The 21,930-nt window shown below is 42.6% G+C and overlaps 1 protein-coding gene across 6 annotated transcripts; it reads right to left on the reverse strand.

The window, feature by feature from the left end:
- Positions 1–1,358: 1,358 nt before the first annotated feature.
- Positions 1,359–17,029, reverse strand: khk (ketohexokinase). Of its 6 annotated transcripts, none has more exons than XM_026166645.1 (9): positions 16,801–17,023; positions 14,722–14,838; positions 13,597–13,731; positions 13,319–13,453; positions 3,625–3,697; positions 3,142–3,288; positions 2,938–3,026; positions 2,705–2,862; positions 1,359–1,854 (listed from the first exon to the last, which is right to left on the reverse strand). In XM_026166645.1, the coding sequence occupies exons 1-9, from the start codon at positions 16,893–16,895 to the stop codon at positions 1,733–1,735; spliced, it is 1,071 nt and encodes a 356-aa protein (XP_026022430.1). In that variant the 5' UTR covers positions 16,896–17,023; the 3' UTR covers positions 1,359–1,732. The 6 variants fall into 6 exon arrangements, with proteins under 6 accessions (XP_026022430.1, XP_026022433.1, XP_026022432.1 ...); XM_026166648.1 differs by lacking the exon at positions 16,801–17,023 and adding an exon at positions 16,714–16,787; XM_026166647.1 differs by lacking the exon at positions 13,597–13,731 and having other exon boundaries at positions 16,801–17,022.
- Positions 17,030–21,930: the final 4,901 nt, after the last annotated feature.

Consider the following 21,930-nt stretch of genomic DNA (forward strand, 5'->3'; position numbering starts at 1 on the left):
TTGAACTGAATTAAAACTTCCGCTCATAAAAAACAGCTGCCATTCTGTCATTACGGTGTGTTCACACCGAACGCGACAGACACGACCAAAACGTGCCAGCTTGACGCGTGCACATTCGCACCTCAACGTTTGTCCAACGCGAATTACTTGTGGAAATGTTGGAGGAAGTAGTGCCAGGTGGTATGTTTGCAAGATGGCAGCTGTTGATCTAGCGTTTGAATAGAGAGTCTCCCTTTTTTATTTACTGTGGAGAGCAGAGCAGCGGCGTAAAGGACGTCCTCGCCGTACCTGGGTCCATCAAGTCCTCCAGAAGCGTGAGCAGTTTGGTGAGTTTCACCACTTGCTCCAGGAGCTGCGCCTGGATGACGGCCACTTTCAGCGATACCACTGTCTTTCCCTGGCCCAGTTTGAGGAGCTGCTGTCCCACGGCGGTCCAAGCATCGCCCGCCTAGACAACAACTACAGGCGCTCAATCCCACCTGCAGAGCGCCTGTCCATCTGCTTGAGGTTAGTAAAAGTGTTTAATACAGTAGTCCTTTATTGATACCTTTGCTAATATATGCTAAACCATCTGTTTATACACTGCTAACATGGATGTGGTATGCTATCAGTGTTTACTGATAGCAAACTGTGGTATGGAGACGACTGTTTATAATATTTCTAGTGATACTCGAAAGGTCTCATCAAGTCCCGATTTAATTCGATTTATGCTGTTATCAGTGTTTGAATGGTAGCATGGCTGTGGTGTCATATCAATGTATGCTCTCAGTGTTTGCTGATATCAAACTGTGGTATGAGGACCACTGTTGGTAATCTTTGTAGTGATACTCAGAAGGTCTATCTTATAAAGTCTTCTTTTTAAAAAAAAATTTTGACCTGGTTAAACCCTAACCCCCAGTTGAATATTTGTATATAATCCCTGCAGCTGTCAGACTCTATAACAGGGGTCACTAGCCTTTCTTAAAACTGAGAGGCATATGGTCACCTGCTCATCCCAGTGAGCTGAACTGGTGCTCAGCAAGTTTTCTGCTATTGTTGTGGTTCTGATGACTCAATTTCCTTTCTCCATCGCTCTCACTCATGTGTATGTGTGCCAATTATGCCTTGTGTTTTAGAGGTGGCCCTTCCTGCTTGCCACTGCCAGTTGCACCTGGGATGTTTAACTCCCCTGTGAGAAGCTGGAGTACAACAGTTGTTTGACGCCTGGTTGTTAAACTGGAAATCGTTAGTAGAATTGGGTCTTCAATAAAAACATGTTTGTCGTCTTTGGCTTTTTGTTCCTTTCTGTGCAAGAAACCAGACCTTGCGAGTGAGTACCATGACACGGTTATTTGTAGAGAGAATGAAAGGAAGCTGTGTCTGAGCATCGAGTGGTAATTGTTTTAATGAAAAACAAACTATCAGGACAAAAACAATCAACCCGATCACTGATCAGTGAGATTTAATTCCACCAAGTAAAAACACTCCAAAGAAACGTTTGCTTCTCTCACTTCAGTTAATCATTTATTGAACAATAATCCAGTTATTGATCTGTGAATGAATGAACTAATAGATGTTAAATGTCAGTTACTAATTGTAATTATGCAGATCCCTTATACCACAGATGATTTTCCTTAAACTGAAAATTAGATAAAATTTCAGTTGTGCCTTCAAACACTTTCACGTTAACACACATGTTTATGTTTACACATTGTTTTTCATGTGGTCATGTGCTTTTGTGGACTGTGTTTCCCTAAAACAAACTTTGTGGTTGCATGTCATTGAAGACTTTGCTGATGCTGTCATAACCATGGAAACCACACTTCCTGCCAGCAACCCTGCAGCCAAAGGTTAGGGCATCTTGCAAACTTCCACCTATAGACAGAAAACATTGATCTTTTAAATTAATCAGTCCTCAGGTGTTACTGATTTATTTTATTTAAAAGTAAAGGGGAATTAAAGGGCATTACTATGTGTTAACAGACCTCTCTGCATTGAATCATATCTGTTATTAACCTCTGTCTCTCTTCCACAGCATGTCTTTATCCTGTCTTCCTTCTCTCACCCCAACCAATCACAGCAGATGGCCCCGCCCCTCCCTGAGCCTGGTTCTGCCGGAGGTTTCTTCCTGTTAAAAGGGAGTTTTTCCTTCCCACTGTCGCCAAAGTGCTTGCTCATAGGGGGTCATAGGGGGTTTTTCTCTGTATGTATTATTGTAGGGTCTACCTTACAATATAAAACACCTTGAGACTGTTGTTGTGATTTGGTGCTGTATAAATCAAAGTTAATTAAAGGGAAGTTTAATTAACAGTTTTAATTTAATTAACAGTCTTATTGTGATGGTCCTGTGTTGAAATGTTTCCATCTCATCTTTTCCTCCGTGGGGTCATGGGAGCAGGTCACCGACTAATCAGAACGGTCGTGATTGGGTTCCTGGCTGCTCCAGTCTGCATGCCAAAATAGGACCCCAAGTCGCATAGCTTGTGGATAGAAAACTGTCTGTCCATGGGTGGATGAGGCATGTTGTATAAAGTTTTGAGTGCTCAAGTAGCATAGAAAAGGATTATATAAGAGCCAATCCATGTACACTTACAACAACGGATATATGTTAAAACAGGTTTTGTTCTGGCGTGTATCAGGATCAGCACTTTATTAATAAAGCTATTTGCTACAGAATACTGAGGTTTTGCTGGCTTCCTGCTACATAGATGTTTAAAAGTCTCACCCTTGGACAGTGTGTAGATGACAGCAGCGTTGAAGGTGTCCCCAGCTCCAAGCGTATCAACGAGACTTTCAGGAGGAAATGCATCAGAATGAATGATCACACCATCAGGACCCAAAGCATCAGCTCCTTTTTCTGCCCAGGCACAGATCAGGATGGCCCTAAGGAAGGATGGCGTCATATTTTTATTTCTATGGTTGTTACTAATGTTACACTGCTGACCTGTGACCGCTCACCCCTGTTTGACTCGACTGTAAAGTCCTTTCAGGGCAGCTTCAGCTGACTCAAACCCAAAATCACGAGCAACGTCCTTACTGACAAAAACCTAAAGACATGAAACCGCGATGAATTTGCAACACGTGACAGAAAACATGCAATAACATTTTGTCTGATAGAGTGGGCAGTTTATGTTCTCCTGGTTCTGGCACAGAAGCTCTCACCACATCGCCATGAGGAAACAGCTGGTACAGCGGCTGTCTGGTCTTCTCTATCTCCACGGAAATGGTGATCTTCTGTTGCTGTGGCAACATGCTGTTATATCGCTCTACCTGCTGGATCATCTTCACCTGCTCCTCTGCGTTTCGGCCCTACAGGAGTTAAAGTGTGACAGCAAACAAACAAGATTTATGAGACAAAACAGTTTCCAGTGGGTTAGAGTGCACTTTTGTTTAATGAATTAATCATCATTGATCAATTTCAAATTAATGTTGTTGTTTTTTAAGTCTTCTGGTGAAAATATTGTTTCTAAATGAGCACAAACCTCTGAGGAGTGCAGGCTGGAAAGGTGTTAAGATGGTGACAGGTGTTTTCTGATTGGTTACTCATCATTAACAGGTTGTGTTTATGATCTTAATTTAAAATTCTGATTACCAATGTCAGTTTAATACTAGGTTGGGTTGGCTCGTTTACTGGACTTTACTCACCTCCCAGTGGATCCACTTGAACTGATGAAGGTGAACTTTTGAAAAATCCTCTGCTGTGACATCTGGAAGGTTCCTGACAGACAGGAATTGAGGTCAGAGCTTATGGTCCTTTAAAACAACCACTTCCATCTCTTCAAAACTCAGGTCAAACCATTTTTTCTGGATTCTCCCTGCATTTAGCAGATTCATGTTAACCTTCCTATCACATCATTATGACACCAAACCAGCAGGACTGGTAAACTGCTCTGCTGTATAAAATTCATGGAACAACCACAGAGCAGGTGCAGCCTATCAGACAGCAAGCTACTATACAGGGAGTGCAGAATTATTAGGCAAATGAGTATTTTGTCCACATCATCCTCTTCATGCATGTTGTCTTACTCCAAGCTGTATAGGCTCGAAAGCCTACTACCAATTAAGCATATTAGGTGATGTGCATCTCTGTAATGAGAAGGGGTGTGGTCTAATGACATCAACACCCTATATCAGGTGTGCATAATTATTAGGCAACGTCCTTTCCTTTGGCAAAATGGGTCAAAAGAAGGACTTGACAGGCTCAGAAAAGTCAAAAATAGTGAGATATCTTGCAGAGGGATGCAGCAGTCTCAAAATTGCAAAGCTGATCATCGAACAATCAAGCGTTTCATTCAAAATAGTCAACAGGGTCGCAAGAAGTGTGTGGAAAAACCAAGGCACCAAATAACTGCCCATGAACTGAGAAAAGTCAAGCGTGCAGCTGCCAAGATGCCACTTGCCACCAGTTTGGCCATATTTCAGAGCTGCAACATCACTGGAGTGCCCAAAAGCACAAGGTGTGCAATACTCAGAGACATGGCCAAGGTAAGAAAGGCTGAAAGACGACCACCACTGAACAAGACACACAAGCTGAAACGTCAAGACTGGGCCAAGAAATATCTCAAGACTGATTTTTCTAAGGTTTTATGGACTGATGAAATGAGAGTGAGTCTTGATGGGCCAGATGGATGGGCCCGTGGCTGGATTGGTAAAGGGCAGAGAGCTCCAGTCCGACTCAGACGCCAGCAAGGTGGAGGTGGAGTACTGGTTTGGGCTGGTATCATCAAAGATGAGCTTGTGGGGCCTTTTCGGGTTGAGGATGGAGTCAAGCTCAACTCCCAGTCCTACTGCCAGTTTCTGGAAGACACCTTCTTCAAGCAGTGGTACAGGAAGAAGTCTGCATCCTTCAAGAAAAACATGATTTTCATGCAGGACAATGCTCCATCACACGCGTCCAAGTACTCCACAGCGTGGCTGGCAAGAAAGGGTATAAAAGAAGACAAACTGATGACATGGCCTCCTTGTTCACCTGATCTGAACCCCATTGAGAACCTGTGGTCCATCATCAAATGTGAGATTTACAAGGAGGGAAAACAGTACACCTCTCTGAACAGTGTCTGGGAGGCTGTGGTTGCTGCTGCACGCAATGTTGATGGTGAACAGATCAAAACACTGACAGAATCCATGGATGGCAGGCTTTTGAGTGTCCTTGCAAAGAAAGGTGGCTATATTGGTCGCTGATTTGTTTTTGTTTTGTTTTTGAATGTCAGAAATGTATATTTGTGAATGTGGAGATGTTATATTGGTTTCACTGGTAAAAATAAATAATTGAAATGGGTATATATTTGTTTTTTGTTAAGTTGCCTAATAATTATGCACAGTAATAGTCACCTGCACACACAGATATCCCCCTAAAATAGCTAAAACTAAAAACAAACTAAAAACTACTTCCTTTTTTTTTTTTTTTTTTTTCTGCCTGTCCCATTTGGTTCTTTAGCCGTCAGAATTGTTGTCTGAAGACCAACAAGGATACCCAATGGATTTACTTTGCCAAATGGATCATCGTGGCATTGCCGTATTGGTCCATTTGGTCAATCTTTGTTTTTATTATTTATTATATTTTATTTTCAGATGTTACAGACGGGACAGACATGAGTGAGGGATAGGAGAGGGAGAAAGAAAGAGGAAGGAAAGGAAAAACAGAAGGGGAGAGGGACAGTGAGAAAGGGGGGGAGAAAAAAAATAAAAATCTCCTGGATCACCTGTTGAGAGAAGAATAGAAAACAAGCAAAAAAGACAAAAAAAACAACAACAAAGCAACATACTAAACACTACAAACTAAAAACTACTTCCAAAAACATTCAGCTTTGATATTAATGAGTTTTTTGGGTTCATTGAGAACATGGTTGTTGTTCAATAATACAATTATTCCTCAAAAATACAACTTGCCTAATAATTCTGCACTCCCTGTAAAGCTGACTGTGTTGCCATCCACCAGTCAGTCAGAGAGGCCCCACCTTTATAATGCAAACTTTTAGTCTTAATACAGTTGAAACAGGTGAATTATAGAAACATCCTCCTATAGAGACTTTCAATTCAGTTTTATTCACATAGCGTCAAATCACGACAACAGTCGCCTGAAGGCGCTTTATATTGTAAGGTACACCCTACAATAATACATACAGAGAAAAATCCAGCAATCATATGACCCCCTATGAGCAAGCCCTTTGGCGACAGTGGGAAGGAAAAACTCCCTTTTAACAGGAAGAAACCTCCGGCAGAACCAGGCTCAGGGAGGGGCGGGGCCATCTGCTGTGACCGGTTGGGGTGAGAGAAGGAAGACAGGATAAAGACATGCTGTGGAGGACAGACGGAGATTAATAACAGCAGCCTATGTCTATTGCAGCATAACTAAGGGAGGATTCAGGGTCACCTGGTCCAGCCCTAACTATATGCTTTAGCAAAAAGGAAGGTTTGAAGCCTAATCTTGAAAGTAGAGATAGTGTCTGTCTCCTGAATCCAAACTGGAAGCTGGTTCCACAGAAGAGGGGCCTGAAAACTGAAGGCTCTGCCTCCCATTCTACTTTTAAATACTGTAGGATTCAAGATTCAAGATTTTTATTTGCCATTTGAGCACAGGACCAACAGTCCATGCACACTGGAATTCTTGTGCAGAGCTCTCCGGGTCAAGTCAAACTTTTTACAAGATAAAGACAAGATGTTTTTTTTCTTTGTTTCTTTTTCTTTTTGAGTGGGCTCACTTTGCTACTCTGATGGACTTCTGCAGTTCGTAGTGGGCTCTCTTATACTCCATCTGATCTCCTGCCTTGAAGGCCTCCCTCCTCTCCCTTATTTCCAGTTTAATGTCTCCATTAAGCCAGGGTTTTTGGCCTTGGAACCTGCGCACAGTCCTGGGAGGGATACAAATACACGTACACCAGTTTATGTAGTCGCTTACAGTCTCTGTGTATTCGTGGATATTGTTAGCTGTTCCTTTGAAGATGCTCCAGTCTGTAGTCTCTAAGCAGCTCTGCCCAGCAGACTGGCTTTTGCACTGTCAGTCCAGGTATTAATAGGCCTGACTGTGACTGGTTTTGTCTTGAGCTTTTTGTTATATATGGGTTTTAGCCAGATTGCCAGGTGATTAAACTTTCTGAAATTAGGTTTTGGTTCAGCTGAGAAGGCATTTCTGATCTTGCTGTAACAGTGATCCAGTATTTTATTTCCTGTGGTGGGGAAGGTTACAAACTGATGTAGTTTAGGCATGTACACTGCACACAATGATGCACTGCAGTTCTCTGGGCAAATAGCAAGGCCTTTATCAAAGTCAGAAATTCCACATTTTCAGAGCAGGATTTTGAAATGATCTTACAGTCAGTACACCACAATTGTTTGATGAGGGCGGCCATTCCTCCGCCGCGTATCTTGCCACTGCCCGGAGCACTTCGCCCGCTCTGAAGACCCCGTAGCCATCTGGTGTTATCGGGTGTTCTCTCCCCCAGCCAGTATTTTGCAAAAACACAGTATGGAGCACTCCTGACGTTTGCGTGGAAATTCGAGCAGGGAGTTTGTCTATTTTATTTTCCAAAGACTGAACATTGGCAAGGAGTATGACCGGGAGGGTTAACCTTCTTTTGCTAACCAAGCGCCTTCGGTCAGCTCCTCCACGTCTGCTGCACCTCCGCTTCTGCTTGTTGTTCCCAGGAGAGTCCCGCTCTAATGGCTGCACTGAGGTCTAGCAGAGAGGCGTGTAAGACTACAACTCTGCTTCCTGGTCCCAACTCTGGATAGTCATATTTTGGGGGGTTTAATAAATTTGGGCAGATTTCCAGAAATGAGAGCTGCTCCATCCAAAGTGGGATGGATGCCGTCTCTCCTAACAAGACCAGGTTTCCTCCAGAAGGTTTGCCAATTATCTATGAAGCCCACATCGTTTCTGGGACACCACTCAGACAGCCAGCAATTTAAGGAGAACATGCGGCTAAACATGTCACTCCTGGTCTGATTGGGGAGGGGACCAGAGAAAACTACAGAGTCTGACATTGTTTTGGCAAAGTTACACACCGATTCAACATTGATTTTGGTGACCTCGGAATTACGTAAACGGGTGTCATTACTGCTGAAGTGAATTACAATTTTACTGAATTCATGTTTACATTTAGCCAGCAGTTTTAAATTTCCCTCAATGTTGCCTGCTCTGGCCCCTGGAAGACAAAATAGACCGAAACAATTTTTGTATTTGCTGTAAACGTGTTTATATCTGCTGAGGGGAATGCTGGATTACAGGCAGAGGTGGATGGTGTGATAAACTTTCACTCTTGTACATTTACAATAATTTAAAGAGCTTGGAAAGAAAACCGTGTGGACTTCTTTACGTTTCTCAACACGTCTCACCTCTCATCCGAGATGCCTCTTCAGTTCTAAGAGCAATTGGTGATTTTTAAGACCTATTGGTAGTGTCCCTAAGAGGGTGATGGACCCACTGTTGATCATCTACGCAATCACATGAGCCAAGATGAAAAATGAGCATGGGTCACCATCAGCCAAGGTCTTGGGTGAACCCATTGTGAGACCTTGCCCCACCCTATCATGTCACAATAATGAATTCATTAGTTTTGTTGCAGGTCAGTTTCAAAATGTTGTCAAAATAAAAATACACTGAGAACTCAGCCTCTTTAAAAAAAAAAAAAAAAAGGCCTGTTGCCCTTACTGTTGCAGGCCAGAGTGAAAATAATCCCTAGTGTTAAAAAGCTGAGGAAACTTGGAGGACAAAAAAAGAACTGTTCAGAGAAGATGAACAGTATCTGAAAGTCACGTCCTTAAGTAAGGGGAAAAAAGCAAAGACCTGACAGATAATCTGGAACTTCAGCTGATCATGCTAACTACTGCCTGACAACTGAGGACGGTGACATCATCAGAGAGAGAAAGAGAGAGACCAGTGATCAGCATTGCGGAGCATCTGAGTGGGGCTGAAGAGCGTGAACACAAGGAAAGCAGCGGGGCCAGACGGCATCACCGGCCGTCTGCTGTGCTGACCAGCTAGTAGGTGTGTTCACTTCCATCTTCAATGAGTTCCTGGCTAAGTCTGTGGTCCCCACATGCTTCAAGAGATCCACCATCATCCCTGTGCCCAAGAACAACAAGCCCTCATTCCTGAATGACTACCGGCCAGTTGCACTGACTTCGGTGGTTATGAAGGTGATCGAGAGGCTGCTGAAGAACATCATCTCCTCCTCCATCGCAGACACCACAGATCCGCTCCAGTTCGCCTACCGACCCAACAGATCCACAGAGGACGCCATCGCCCATGTCCTGCACACCACACTCAGCCACGTGGACAAGAAACAGGGTAACTATGTGAGAATGCTGTTCGTAGATTACAGTTCAGTGTTTAACACAATAGTGCCCTGCAGACTGTTCAAAAAGCTGAGGGATCTGGGACTCAACAGTCGTATGAGTGCATGGGTGTTGGACTTCCTCACTGGCAGAACTCAGGTGGTGAGGGTGGGTAGGTGTGTCTCTGACAACATCACCATCAACACCGGAGCGTCACAGGGGCGTGTCCTCTCGCCACTGCTCTACTCCCACTTCAGACTGTGTGGCCACCCATGGCTCCAACACCATTGCGAAGTTTGCTGACGACACAGTGGTGTTGGGCGCCGTCTCCAACAACGATGAGGCGGCCTACATGGATGAAGTGAAGAATCTGGCATCGTGGTGCCAGGACAACCACCTCTAGCTCAACCAAGGAGCTGGTGTTGGACTTCAGGAGTCAGCACAGAGACCACAAGCCCATTATCATCAGGAGCTCCAGTGGAGAGGGTGCAGTCCTTCAAGTATCTTGGTGTCCACATCTCCTCAGACCTGACATGGTCTGCACACATTCAGGTCCAGTCCAAAAAGGCTAGGCAGCGCCTGTACCACCTACGACAACTGAAGGAGTTCAGAGCGGGGAGAGCCTTGCTTTCCCCGCCTCCTAGAGCCCGCATTTTTGGTGTACTGTAAGTTATCTTTTTCGCTTTATTAATATTTATAATGTTTTAACCTTCAGCCTTTCGGGTTGTGCCTACTATGCCTGGTGTATTATTGGTTAGTTATGTCACCCGCCTGTTAGTATATTTTATTTGTATTTTGTATTTGTATTTATTATTGCTCTAACTCTGTGAAGCACTTTGGCATACCTGTGGGTTTTTTAAATGTGCTATATAAATAAAATTGTACTGTATTGTACACAGGCGCTGTGGAGAGCATCCTCACAGAGAACATCACATCCTGGTATGGGAACCGCTTTGTCAAGGCCAAAAAGCTCTTCAGAGAGTGAGCCGTACGGCAAAACACTGCTGCAGGGCTGCTGTCCCCTCCTTACAGGACATTTACATGAGGAGATGCTGGTCCAGAGCAGCTCAGATACTGAAGGACTCGTCCCATCCCAGGAACAGTTCCAACTTCTGCAATCAGGCAGAAGGTTCCACCACCATCCAGGCAAAAACAGAGAGACTCAAGAGGAGCTCCTTTCCCCAGGCCATCCTGGTGTTAAATCAGGACATGCCCCCCCACTCACAGCATCCATAAGTGACTGAGACAGGACTTTTTCTTACCATATCCTCATATCATGCCTGATCTTTCTTGCCACACTACGGCACAAGACACTTCAGCATCCCTCTCGCACAATGTACATTCTCAGTTTTTCAACTTAAATTTCCAGATTGTTTTATTTTATTTAAATTTACTTAATTATATAATTCACTCAATAATAATAATAATGGATTGGATTTATATAGCGCTTTTCAAGGCACCCAAAGCGCTTTACAATGCCACTATTCATTCACTCTCACATTCACACACTGGTGGAGGCAGCTACAGTTGTAGCCACAGCTGCCCTGGGGCAGACTGACAGAAGCGAGGCTGCCATATCGCACCATCGGCCCCTCTGGCCATCACCAGTAGGCAAGTAGGGTAAAGAGTCTTGCCCAAGGACACAACGACCAGGACAGAGAGCCCGGGGATCGAACCGGCGACCTTCCGGTTACAGAGACGCTTCCAAACCCCCTGAGCCATGGTCGCCCCATTTACTGCATGTAAGGTCTTCCTTGCACATATTTACTTACTGTGTATAATGTTTTCTTTTTGCACAGCCCAGGAGCGTTTTCAGGACACATTTCACTGTGTGTTGTACTTGTATAATTATGCATGTGACAAATAAAGAATCTTGAATCTTGATCCAGCATGCAGTAATATCTGCCCAAACACACTGGCAGTGCAATAAAATGGATACCTGGATAGGAAAACTCACAGTGGAATCGTGGCTATGTTTGCACAGTTTTCAATAAATCACTCCACTCATTTCGTATTTTCCTACAACAATGTAAAAAAATTTCACCATTAAACCATGAATATCTCTTATATTCAGGCCTTTGTCCCTCAGTGCCCACCAGTGTTGGTCGAGTTACTTGAAAAAAGTAATCAGTAACTAATTACTGATTACTTCCCCAAAAAAGTAATCCTGTTACTTTACTGATTACTTATTTTCAAAAGTAATTAATTACTTAGTTACTTTTTAAAAACACGATTTACAACCTGAATAGGTAATAAGGCGATAGATCTTTCAGCCCAATTCTACTTTCTGCCTAATCCATCATATAAAATGTAATCAAACGGAAAAGGCTCTTTTTAAAATTTGTTTTATTAGTTTTAATCTTTTAACTTTATGCATCAAGCAAAGATTTAATTATCTGCAACATTCTCTGACTGGAAGAAATTAGTTTAACATTTAAACCTATTTTCTGCACATTCCAGCACATAAAATAAAAATTTTTTTTTGTGTTTACACTCAGTCTTTCAAATAGGTGCAAGTAAAAAGTGGGGTAGGCGGATGTTTGCCCTGGTGCAGGTGTGTCTCAGCGGTCAGTGGAAGAATCCGCGAGTTTGTCTGTGAATTTCCTTCCCATTCACTGGTAGCGTACTCAGTGCTTGCTCGGATGTTTAGGGTTTTTTTTCGCTGTAAAAAGAAGTTTCTTCCCACGCAGTGAACAGCAGAAGCTAATGTTTTTGTCACTTTTTACAGAATTAAACTCAAAGTAAGGTCAGTACTTCCACGCTTTAAATGCTGCGCGGTCATACTCGCTCCCAGACTCGATATATTATCCATTCTTGATCTGCACACAGCTGTTGCCACGAACGTCGCACTCGCTTACATCATTGTCATGAGACACCCTCGCAAAAAAATCACGGTTTTAGTAACACAGTAACGTGGGGTGCTTACGGGAAAGTAACGGTAATCTAATTACCTTTTTTGCAATAGTAATCCCTTACTTTACTCATTACTTGAAAAAAGTAATCGAATTACAGTAACGCGCTACTGCCCATCTCTGGTGCCCACTGTAGAAAAGCATACTTTGGTGTTTATTGCAACAAGACGCCATATTAGGCTTCAAGTGTGATCAACAACACCTGCACAGTTTTGCTTATCTTTGCTTATTCTATTTATAGTGGAAGAAAACCCATACAGATTGACTTTTGATTAATAAACTTGTTTATACTTTGGGAGAAATTAAATAATTTATGATGAATTATCCCTAGAAACCACTGCAGAGCTAACAGAAAAGTTTGTGACAAGGCTCAGCGAGAAAAAGGAAGCTGCTTTATAAACAGTTTACCTGCCTGAAGGTTTTACTGACTGCTTCACGTTTTTCTTTTGCTCACCTAACATTCGATGTGGATATCTCAACCAGGACGTTTTTTTAACAGAAACTGGAAATGAATGAGCTACAGTGGTTGTTGAGGTCAAAACGAAAAGAATACCAACATCATCAGTTTCCTCTACGCGACCTTCACACAAACTGCTCTAGGAAACTCCTTTAAAGAGTTTGGTCCACTTTTTCCAACTTCGCCTCTGACCTGATAAAAAGTCATCTGTTATTCACCTCATCTGATTGGTGGAGCCATTGCTCTGCAGTGGCTCATGTGCCCAGTTGTCATTAGACCAGATTTAGGCTGACATTTAGGTTTTCATGCTTCCTGATGACAGATTCTCTAAACTCATCAGTGTATTTGTTTCATCCACCTTCAGCAGCCAATGGATGGAGCTTAGAGTCTGAGAGGGCGTGGTGCAATCCAATCAGTAAAGCTTCACCTGAACCACTGATGGGTTTGTTCAGGTGACCAGAAAGAGAATCAAAAGAAACGGGAAAGATTCTGCAGAATTTTATTTAAAAATGTATTTTTGAGAAAGGGAAGACTGATTATTTCACTGCGGTGCTGATTAGCCGGGCATAATGTCAGAAATAACACACTGATCAAACAGGCTGGAAGAAAACCTCTATCATTGTAATAATCATTATTAATTAATATCTAACGTGAGCTGTGAAAATCGCAGCTCTTCGACGACCTGATGCCTTACGTATCGGAGAGAACGACGGTTCGAGTTCCAGTGGATGGACAAACCACACAACAAGCACATGGAGTTTGACCTTCGACCTGCAAAACCACCGCTGACACATCGATGTCCCGCTGCGAGAAGTCAGCCATGATGAAACTGACAGAAAGACAGACAGGAAAGATCATGTCCCCTCGAAAATAAAACTCTGGCAGAAACCCGAACTCTGACTGGCAGAAGGGGAGGGGTGGAGCTCCTCTATGATGACCCTGAAACAGATGCCGTTAGTGACACAAACACACCTGTTCATGTGCAGGATAGTGCGACTTCCTGTGCTGGTGTTGCTGATGACCATGGAGGCTGGAAGGAAGCACTGAGGGTGCTCAGACAGCAGAGACACATCGATGCAGTACTTCTGAAAATCTTCCAAAATAAAACTACAGACAGGTAACTGTTTACACTGACTTGGCTTCCTGAAACACAGATCCTCCACATGGCAGACAGAAAAATTAAAGTCAGAGGTGGTAACAAGTATGTTAGTAATGCACTTTCTGACTGGATGTTAAATAAAGATGATAAATCTCCTGTTTTTAGTGCTCAGGTGAAACTGCTGGTGAACAAAGAGCTGCCTTTTTTTTACCCTTTGAAGAGCACTTTGTAAATGTGAGCACCAGAGGAGTTTCCCCCTTTGTACTTCACCACAGCTTCAAACATCAAGAACCATCTCCACACCTTTAACCTGCTCTGATGTGGTATTGCTGTCACCCTGCCAGGCTGGCAGCATGGACGCCTAGGTCTGTTAACGTGATAATTTCAGAATCAGGCATCGTAAGATTTTAAAATTCATATCTCGCGTGCATTTGCTAAAATTCTCTAACAAGTTTGAATCTCAGGTTAAGGTAAGAGGTCCAGTTTCCTCATGAATGTAAAAAGAAGGGAAGTCACTTTCAAACTGATGCCACTGGTGCAGTTATTAAACATTGTGAACACTTTCCAGTCTCACCGACTTGATATCGAGGTTAAAGTATGAGGTGAAGTTTAATGAATTTTGTCAATGCAATAAGAAGGAATCAACTTCGAATTTTTTAATTTTCATCACACAAACACCAAATTAAAGACTGGTGGCTGCCAGTATCATTTTTCTTTATACTGCTAAAAATTAAAGCAATACTTTTTAATCAGAATACAGTCAGTTAAACAACTGAGCAGATAAATATCCCAGATAAGTAGCAGAAAGTCTTTTATTTCAGTAGGTTGATAATGTTCATTTCTGTGTATGTGTGTGTGTAGAATCTCCAAAATACCACAGTTTCAGTAAAAAACTGTGGTATTAACAGTCTGGATTCTGCCCTCAAACATTGATGACTGTGTATTTCTTGTATTTCTGAACAAATGGATTTATTGATGAGCATTTGAAAAGGACTCACTTGGCCACAGGACCAGCTGACAAGGAGCCCATGAAGGCACAGGGCGCTCCGAGCAGCGACAGCACTGTGCATGAGTTTGAAGCATTTCCTCCCCGCTGCCAACGCTGCGACAGACATCTGTAGGTACAAAGTAATGACATCATCCATCAGAGGGGCAATCATTAATTTTCAATACTGATAGAATAGAATAAGAATAAGAATAGAATTCAACTTTGTTGTCATTGCACATGCACAGGTACAGGGCAACGAAATGCAGTTTGCATCCATCCAGAAGTGCTTTAGCCATGATATAGATATATTACAATATATATTAGCAATAATATAGATATGCAAGTATATTACAGAAATGGGTCTATTATGGTATGTTATAATGTACATGGTATGAAGTATGTTATGAATATTCTATAACTATAAGTATGTACAGGCTGTAGTGAGTACAAGCTATGTACAGGATATAAATATGAAAAACTATACAGAATATGAAATAAATAACTTTACAGAAATCTGAGATATACAGCTATACAGAAATGTGAACTATGCAAGTTATAAACAGTTGTAGGATTAAAAATTATCGTATGTACAGAATGATTATTTACACAGAGCTACACAGTAGTGCAGTTAAGGTAAGTGAGGGTGTGGATAATTTCTACAGAGGCTATATAAAGTGCTAGTGGTTGTGAGTGGTGGTTCAGTCCATGTTATTATTGTGTGTTTGAGGGTACAGTTGTCCATTGTGTGTGTATGTAGGTGGTTGTGTGTGTGTGTATGGTCAGTCCATGAGTTTAACGTGGGTCAGATGTCAGGAGGCAGAGTTCAGGAGTCTGACAGCTGTGGGGAAGAAGCTGTTCCGGTACCTGATGGTCTTAGTCTGATGGCAGGAGTGATGAAAGGCTTCATGGAGTCAAACATTACACACAGAAACAAAAAGAAGCTGCTAACGTTAAAGTCAAAGGAGTGTGTTTCTCATCGCCAATGAGAAACAAGCACCAGTGCATCACAAACAAAGTCATTGTGGCAGAGCAGTGGGTTCACAATGTCAGGGGAGCCTCACGCACACAGCTGTTCCCCAAGGCCTAATCATGTCGTCCCTATGAGTAGGATCTCAGAGAAGTGAGGTGTGTGCTATACAGGAGAAGTGAGGAGCACTGAGCTGGAGAGAGTGGGGCTGAAAAGCCTGCCACTCAGTATGCTGTATGCTGTTTTACACATATAAAAACGTTCATGTGCTGGAGAAACTGTCAGCCTGCAATCCTTGCTACAGTTATCGACCACACTTAAAAGCAAAGGGTTGGGGGACAGCTGGGTCATAGTCAGGTTAGTGCCAGGGCCTCAGCCAGGAAAACTTAGATAATAGAAGATCAGTCCGCTTGGCCTCATTCACACGAGTGAAGAGAACAGGAGAACCAGTGATGCTAATGTCCTCATGTTAGGAGAGAGGTAAAAGATGAATTCTCTTCTTCAGATTAGTGACACCCCTGTTTGTGGGGTTAGGGCTTGTTGCAGCACCAAGGAGATGCATTTACATCATATTCTGGCTTTTTCATTTTTAAAATAAAAAAAATAAATGGAGTATCAAATGTCGATAGTGTTGCACTGAAATCTGTTACGTAATGAAAGTGTGACCTTTGCCCACACGTTGACCTAAAAAAACTGCCAACCCCGACACCTAAACATCACCAAAACCTCTTACCCGTAAACCCCTAATCCTGACTGTATACAATGTCACAGTAAATCAATTTTTAGAGATCCACTTCTCTAAACAGCTGGTTCAACATAAGCTGTACCAACCTGGAGAGTTAGCTTGCATATTAACATATTAACCTGCTCTCAGCTTTAGCCTGCATACTAACCTGCTGTCAGAATTGGCCTGCAGGCTAACCTGCTGTCAGAATTGGCCTGCAGGCTAACCTGCTGTCAGCTTTAGCCTGCAGGCTAACCTGCTGTCAGAATTAGCCTTGATGCTAACCTGTCAGAGTTAGCGTGCATACTAACCTGCTGTCAGCTTTAGCCTGCAGGCTAACCTGCTGTCAGCTTTAGCCTGCAGCTTAACCTGCTGTGAGAGTTAGCCTGGATGCTAACCTGCTGTCAGTGTCTTCTTCAGGGTATTTGTTCACCACGTTGATGATGTCGAGACACACCAGCCCCACACACAGAATCTTCTTCTGCTGTTCCATGCTGGTCCACACAATGACAGACACACACACTCTCTGTGATCCGAGGGTGTTAGAAACGCACACTCAGGTGGACTTTGAAACACTTCCTCCCATGATTCCCTCAGAGTAGTGATGCGCGAATTATGAACGAATCGTTCAATACTCGAGAATCACTTTACTGACTCATGAATCATGATTCACAAGCCCAACTGACTCACTGACTCATCCCTGTTGCTGTTAGCAGCAATGTATCTAGCTTATAATTAAAATTGTGGAGAAAAACAACATCCAGTATCTTAACAAAAAATTTTCTGCTCTGAACTGGAAGAAAAAACCCTGAGTAGAAGCTCACATCAAGAAAATAGCACCTCGGTTCACAGTAGCATCGCTCTGCTAACATGCTAACAGCACATTTGAGCTACTCACCCCCTCCCTTTCTGTGCCGAATCGTAAGCGTAAGCGAATCACTCAGGACTCACTAACCCCCTCCCTCCTGGCTCACAGCTTCTTCTTCTTCTTGGTTGGCAACCAATGTTAAGGCGCATTAACGCCCCCTGGCTCACATTTCAGTGGACATTTAGATGAGAAAATATATATTTAACGCATTTAAGGAAAATACTAATAAAATAAAAATAAACAAAATAAATGTTTATTTAGCAATTTTGATAGGAAATTGCTTAATTTTAGAATGTTTTTGGTCTTTTTTTCTCTATAAAATAGTTGTTTTCTTTTAGAATCATTCATCTTAGCAGTAGGATTTACATGAAAAGAGAAACAAATTAAGTTTGAGTGAAAATGTACATTTTTTGCACTCTCTGGTCAACTGACTCAGTGAATCAAATGACTCAAAAAACACGATTCACTTTGGTGAGTGACTCATTAAAACTCGATTCAGTAAAAAGAATCAAATTTACCATCACTACCTCAGAGTGAAGTCACAGCAACAAACTGCGGCTGTATCCCAATTCAGGGTCTGCAGCCTTAAAGTACGCAGCCTTAACGGTCCTCAAGGGGCGTACTCAAAGACCGCTAAGGCCGGAAGTGCGAGGCTTGTGAAATGGGACGGTCTAGCCTTTGTCGCGCTGCCCAGGTTGCCTAGCAACCATGATACAAACCACTGGAAACGTTTCATACAGCTTTGTTTGACAGAAATGAAGGAGAACACATTTTGTTCATTTGTTTCTACATGAACTCTGTGTGATTTATTGAGTATCTGAGGCTGAGACCACAGGACTGTAAAACATGATTGTTGGGCTTCATTTCTGTACTGAACAGTCATTTTAATATTAGTTAGTAAATAACAATTAGCTGATGTTGTTCATGATACTAAAGATTCAAGTTGCAGTTATTTATATGTCCTATCACCTTAAATCGTCACTCAAAGACGAGTATCTTTGACAGTGTATATATAGATGTGTTATACATAAGAGCGAAATATTGTTCATTTAATATGTTGGCATTACTAAATTTGGCTCAATGCTTACATATATGTATGAAAACAAAATGTACGAGCTGTGAAAACTGTGTCTGATAGAATGAAGAGTAGACTGATATATGAAATATTCCTTTATTGGGTGAGAAAATCAGACCATGTCATAACTGCTTTAAGTCATACAGAATAGATATCAGAGCCTTAAACAGGCTGACTTCTGCTAAATGGGTGAAACTGGGCAGAAAGTCTACAAACACATAACATCCTTATAGAATATGTTGTAACACTATAGATCAACTTACCTCAGAATATATAAAGCATATAAACAGTTACAGCAATATGATGCAACACACACAGCAGTGCTACTAATGCAAAATACTCAAAGCTTCATAGAACTGAAACAAACATTTATTTTTAGCTCCATTCTGCTGCTGATACATACTTTAGGTTTATGAACATTAAACTTGTTGCTGCCTTTCATAGGGTAGGGATGGGGTGAAAACAGGCCACCAAGGGCCTGACGTGCACTGTCCATCAATGGGGGCAGGAAGATGGAGACCCTGCCCGGGTGTTCAAAAAATTGCCCATATCTTGGGTGAAGTAGCTCGGGGCCCACGTGACGTTTCGGCGGAGTAGTGCCTTCTTCAGACTGGCCCGGCTTAATTGTGACTCTGTCAGGTAAGACCTTTCTTTTTCCTTTTATATAGGTTTGACGACAGGTAAGTATTTCTTTGTTTTAATTTTTTCTCTTTTTTCCTTTTCTTTACAGGTTTTTTCCTTAAGTGTTTTTCTCTTTCCTTTTATACAGGTTTTGGCGGCAGGTAAGTGTTTTTTAATTTTTCTACAGGTAAGTATTTTTTTATTTTATTTTTTCCCCCTCTTTAGGGTTTTTTTCTTCCTTCTTTTACAGGTTTATGCTCAAAGTTTTTAAATTTCAAACCCCCCCCTGGTTAGGGGAAATCAAAGTTGGGAGCACGGCCCCCTTCGGGGACCGTGCTCCAATGCACAGACCATACCTGCTCCCATCTCAGGCGTCCAGGACCCCCCCAGTGGAATTCCAAATGGAATGTAATAGATGCAGTTAGAGAGGTGGGGGGAGGAGGGGTGTGGAGGTTAGGCTTAGGGTCCACTCAAGGGGTGGGGGATGACCAACTCTCGTGTCCAATCAGAGTGGCAAGTGGTTAGGTTTAGGGCAGGAGGTCAAATTATTATAGAGGTCACTGAGGTTAGGGTCAGGGTCAGTTTCAGGGCCAGGATGTTCCCCTGTGAGACATGAAAGGAGCCGAGGTCCCAAGTACAGTGACAAAATATCCATAAATTCACACATAACAAAATTGAAATATTAACTATATACATGGTGTTGGATTAATATCTCCTAAAACCCTTTTCATTGAGGCCATGTGGATAAACTGTATTCAGTTTAGCAATCCACATCCTCTCAGCTCTCCATCTCTGTTGTGTTGTCCACCTCGAATTGACCTGAATGACCGTCGCTGTGACAGAATCCCAGCCATGCAATAAAAAATGTTTGACCAGGTGGGTGTGAATGTTCTTTTTTCGTGTGATATTGTACCTGTGTTGAGTGAATCTGGTGAGCAGTGTGTTGCCTGTTTCTCCCACATATTGGATCCCACATCTCCTACACGTAATCAAATATACACAATTTTTTGACCTCGGGGTCCCTTTACACAAAGACAGAAAAACCTGGCCATTGGAGTGGCTGCGGACCAATCTGTGATGTTGGAAAAATTGTCCTTGGGTTAGGGGGGGTTAGGGTTAGGGGGTTAGGGGAGGGTAAGGTGGGGGCCCGATTGGGTCCCAATGCACAGGCCATCCTTGCTCCCGGCTCAAGGAACCATGTCCCCGATTTGGTGCCCTGAAAAGGGATTGTTTTAGCATCCTGAGCATGAGGCCTCCAGATGGGGAGGGAGGGGAGGAGGGAGGGAGGGAGAGCGAGAGAAAAGGGTGAGGGAGAGGGAGAACGGGGGGGGGGGGGGGGGGAAGGAGAGGAGGGTTTTTGGGGTCAAGGGTCAAACCAATATGGGGTTCAAGGTGGTTAGGGTCAGGGTTGAATTCAGGGCTGGGCATCAAAGATAAGGTTAAATCCAGCGCAGGTTTCGAGCCGGTTAAGGTTAGGATAAAACCTCATGGTCAGGGTGCTTCAGCAAACATATACAGAGACCGGTGGAATGATGATAACAGCAATAATGATGATCAGTATGACAAGCATGGCAACAAGCATAGCAACAACAAGACACTAATAAACAACAATTATGTACACTGTGTGGACTTTATGTCCCTTTAAAAACTTTTTTCATTTAACCCCTTAGGGTGTACAGTGTCTAATTTGGCAATCCAGCCTCTTTCAGCCTTCCTCCTCTGCTGAGCTGTCCATCTGGGGTTTGCCTGTATCACTGTTGCTCTGACCGATTTCCAGCCGTGTGACAGGAAGTGTTTTACCAAATGTGTGTGTGTGTTCTTTTTCCTTAACACATTGTACCTGTGCTGGGTGAATCTGGTCAGAAGTGTGTTGCCTGTCTCACCAACATATTGGATGCCACATTGGCTGCAAGTAATCACATAAATACAGTTCCTGGAGCGTGGAGTACCGTTACATTGTGAGTGGAATACATTTCCATTTGAGAAGCTGCGCAACCATGTTTGGTGCTTAAAAAATTGCCCCTGGTCTCTGAGTTTGGGCTCAGAGAGAGGTGAAAGTTTTGCCTTAATGAGGAAATCCCTCAGGTTTTTATTCCTCTTAAAGGCCGCTATCACCTTATGATCACCCAGTAATTGGGTTTTCTGGACAAGATCTTGAAAGTTGTTCTTAATCACTCTGATTAGTTTACATGTTGATGGGGCATATGTCACAATCACTGGTAGGATAGGGGTCAGATCAATGGGTTTGGTCTGTAGGAATGATTTAAAACATTTCCTAAGGAAAGAACGACAGTACCCCCTAGTGGCGAGAGCTGCAAATAGAATTTTGGTCGCCGCTCTGAAATCAGTCCGCTGGGTGCAGATTCTGTGGAATCGCAATAATTGGAACTTAATTAGACCAGCAAAGGTATGTTTCGGGTGGAAGCTTGTTTTATATAACAATGCATGTGTGTCCGTGGGTTTGAAAAACACTTTAATGTCCAATTTGTGGGTCTGTGAAAAATTTGGGCCTTTAAAGGTGGTTGTGTCCAAGAAGTCAATTGTAGAGTCGCTAATTGTGGATTTAAGTTTAATTGAGTCATTGTGATCATTCAGAGTGGTTAGAAACGTTTCAAAATCTTGTTCAGAATGAGGCCATACTCCCCAGATGTCATCAAGAAACCTGTAATAATACAGCGGTTTTTTATTACATTTTGCCAGGGCTGCAGTTTCCCATTCAGCCATGAATATGTTGGCGTATGCTGGGGCAAATTTCTTACCCATGGCTGTCCCTTTTATTTGTAAGAAGTAGTCCCCGTTGAACTCAAAGTCATTTCTTGTCAGATTGATTTCCAATAATTGCAATAATTCTTTTTCTGGCCTTTTCTTTTCTGGATATTTGTGGAAAATATTCCTAATGGAGTTCATTCCCTCCTTAATATCAATATTGGTATAAAGGCTGTCAATGTCAATCGAGAAAAGAAA

Source organism: Astatotilapia calliptera, chromosome 5 (genome assembly GCF_900246225.1).
Source record: "Astatotilapia calliptera chromosome 5, fAstCal1.2, whole genome shotgun sequence".
Taxonomy (NCBI): Eukaryota; Metazoa; Chordata; class Actinopteri; order Cichliformes; family Cichlidae; genus Astatotilapia; species Astatotilapia calliptera.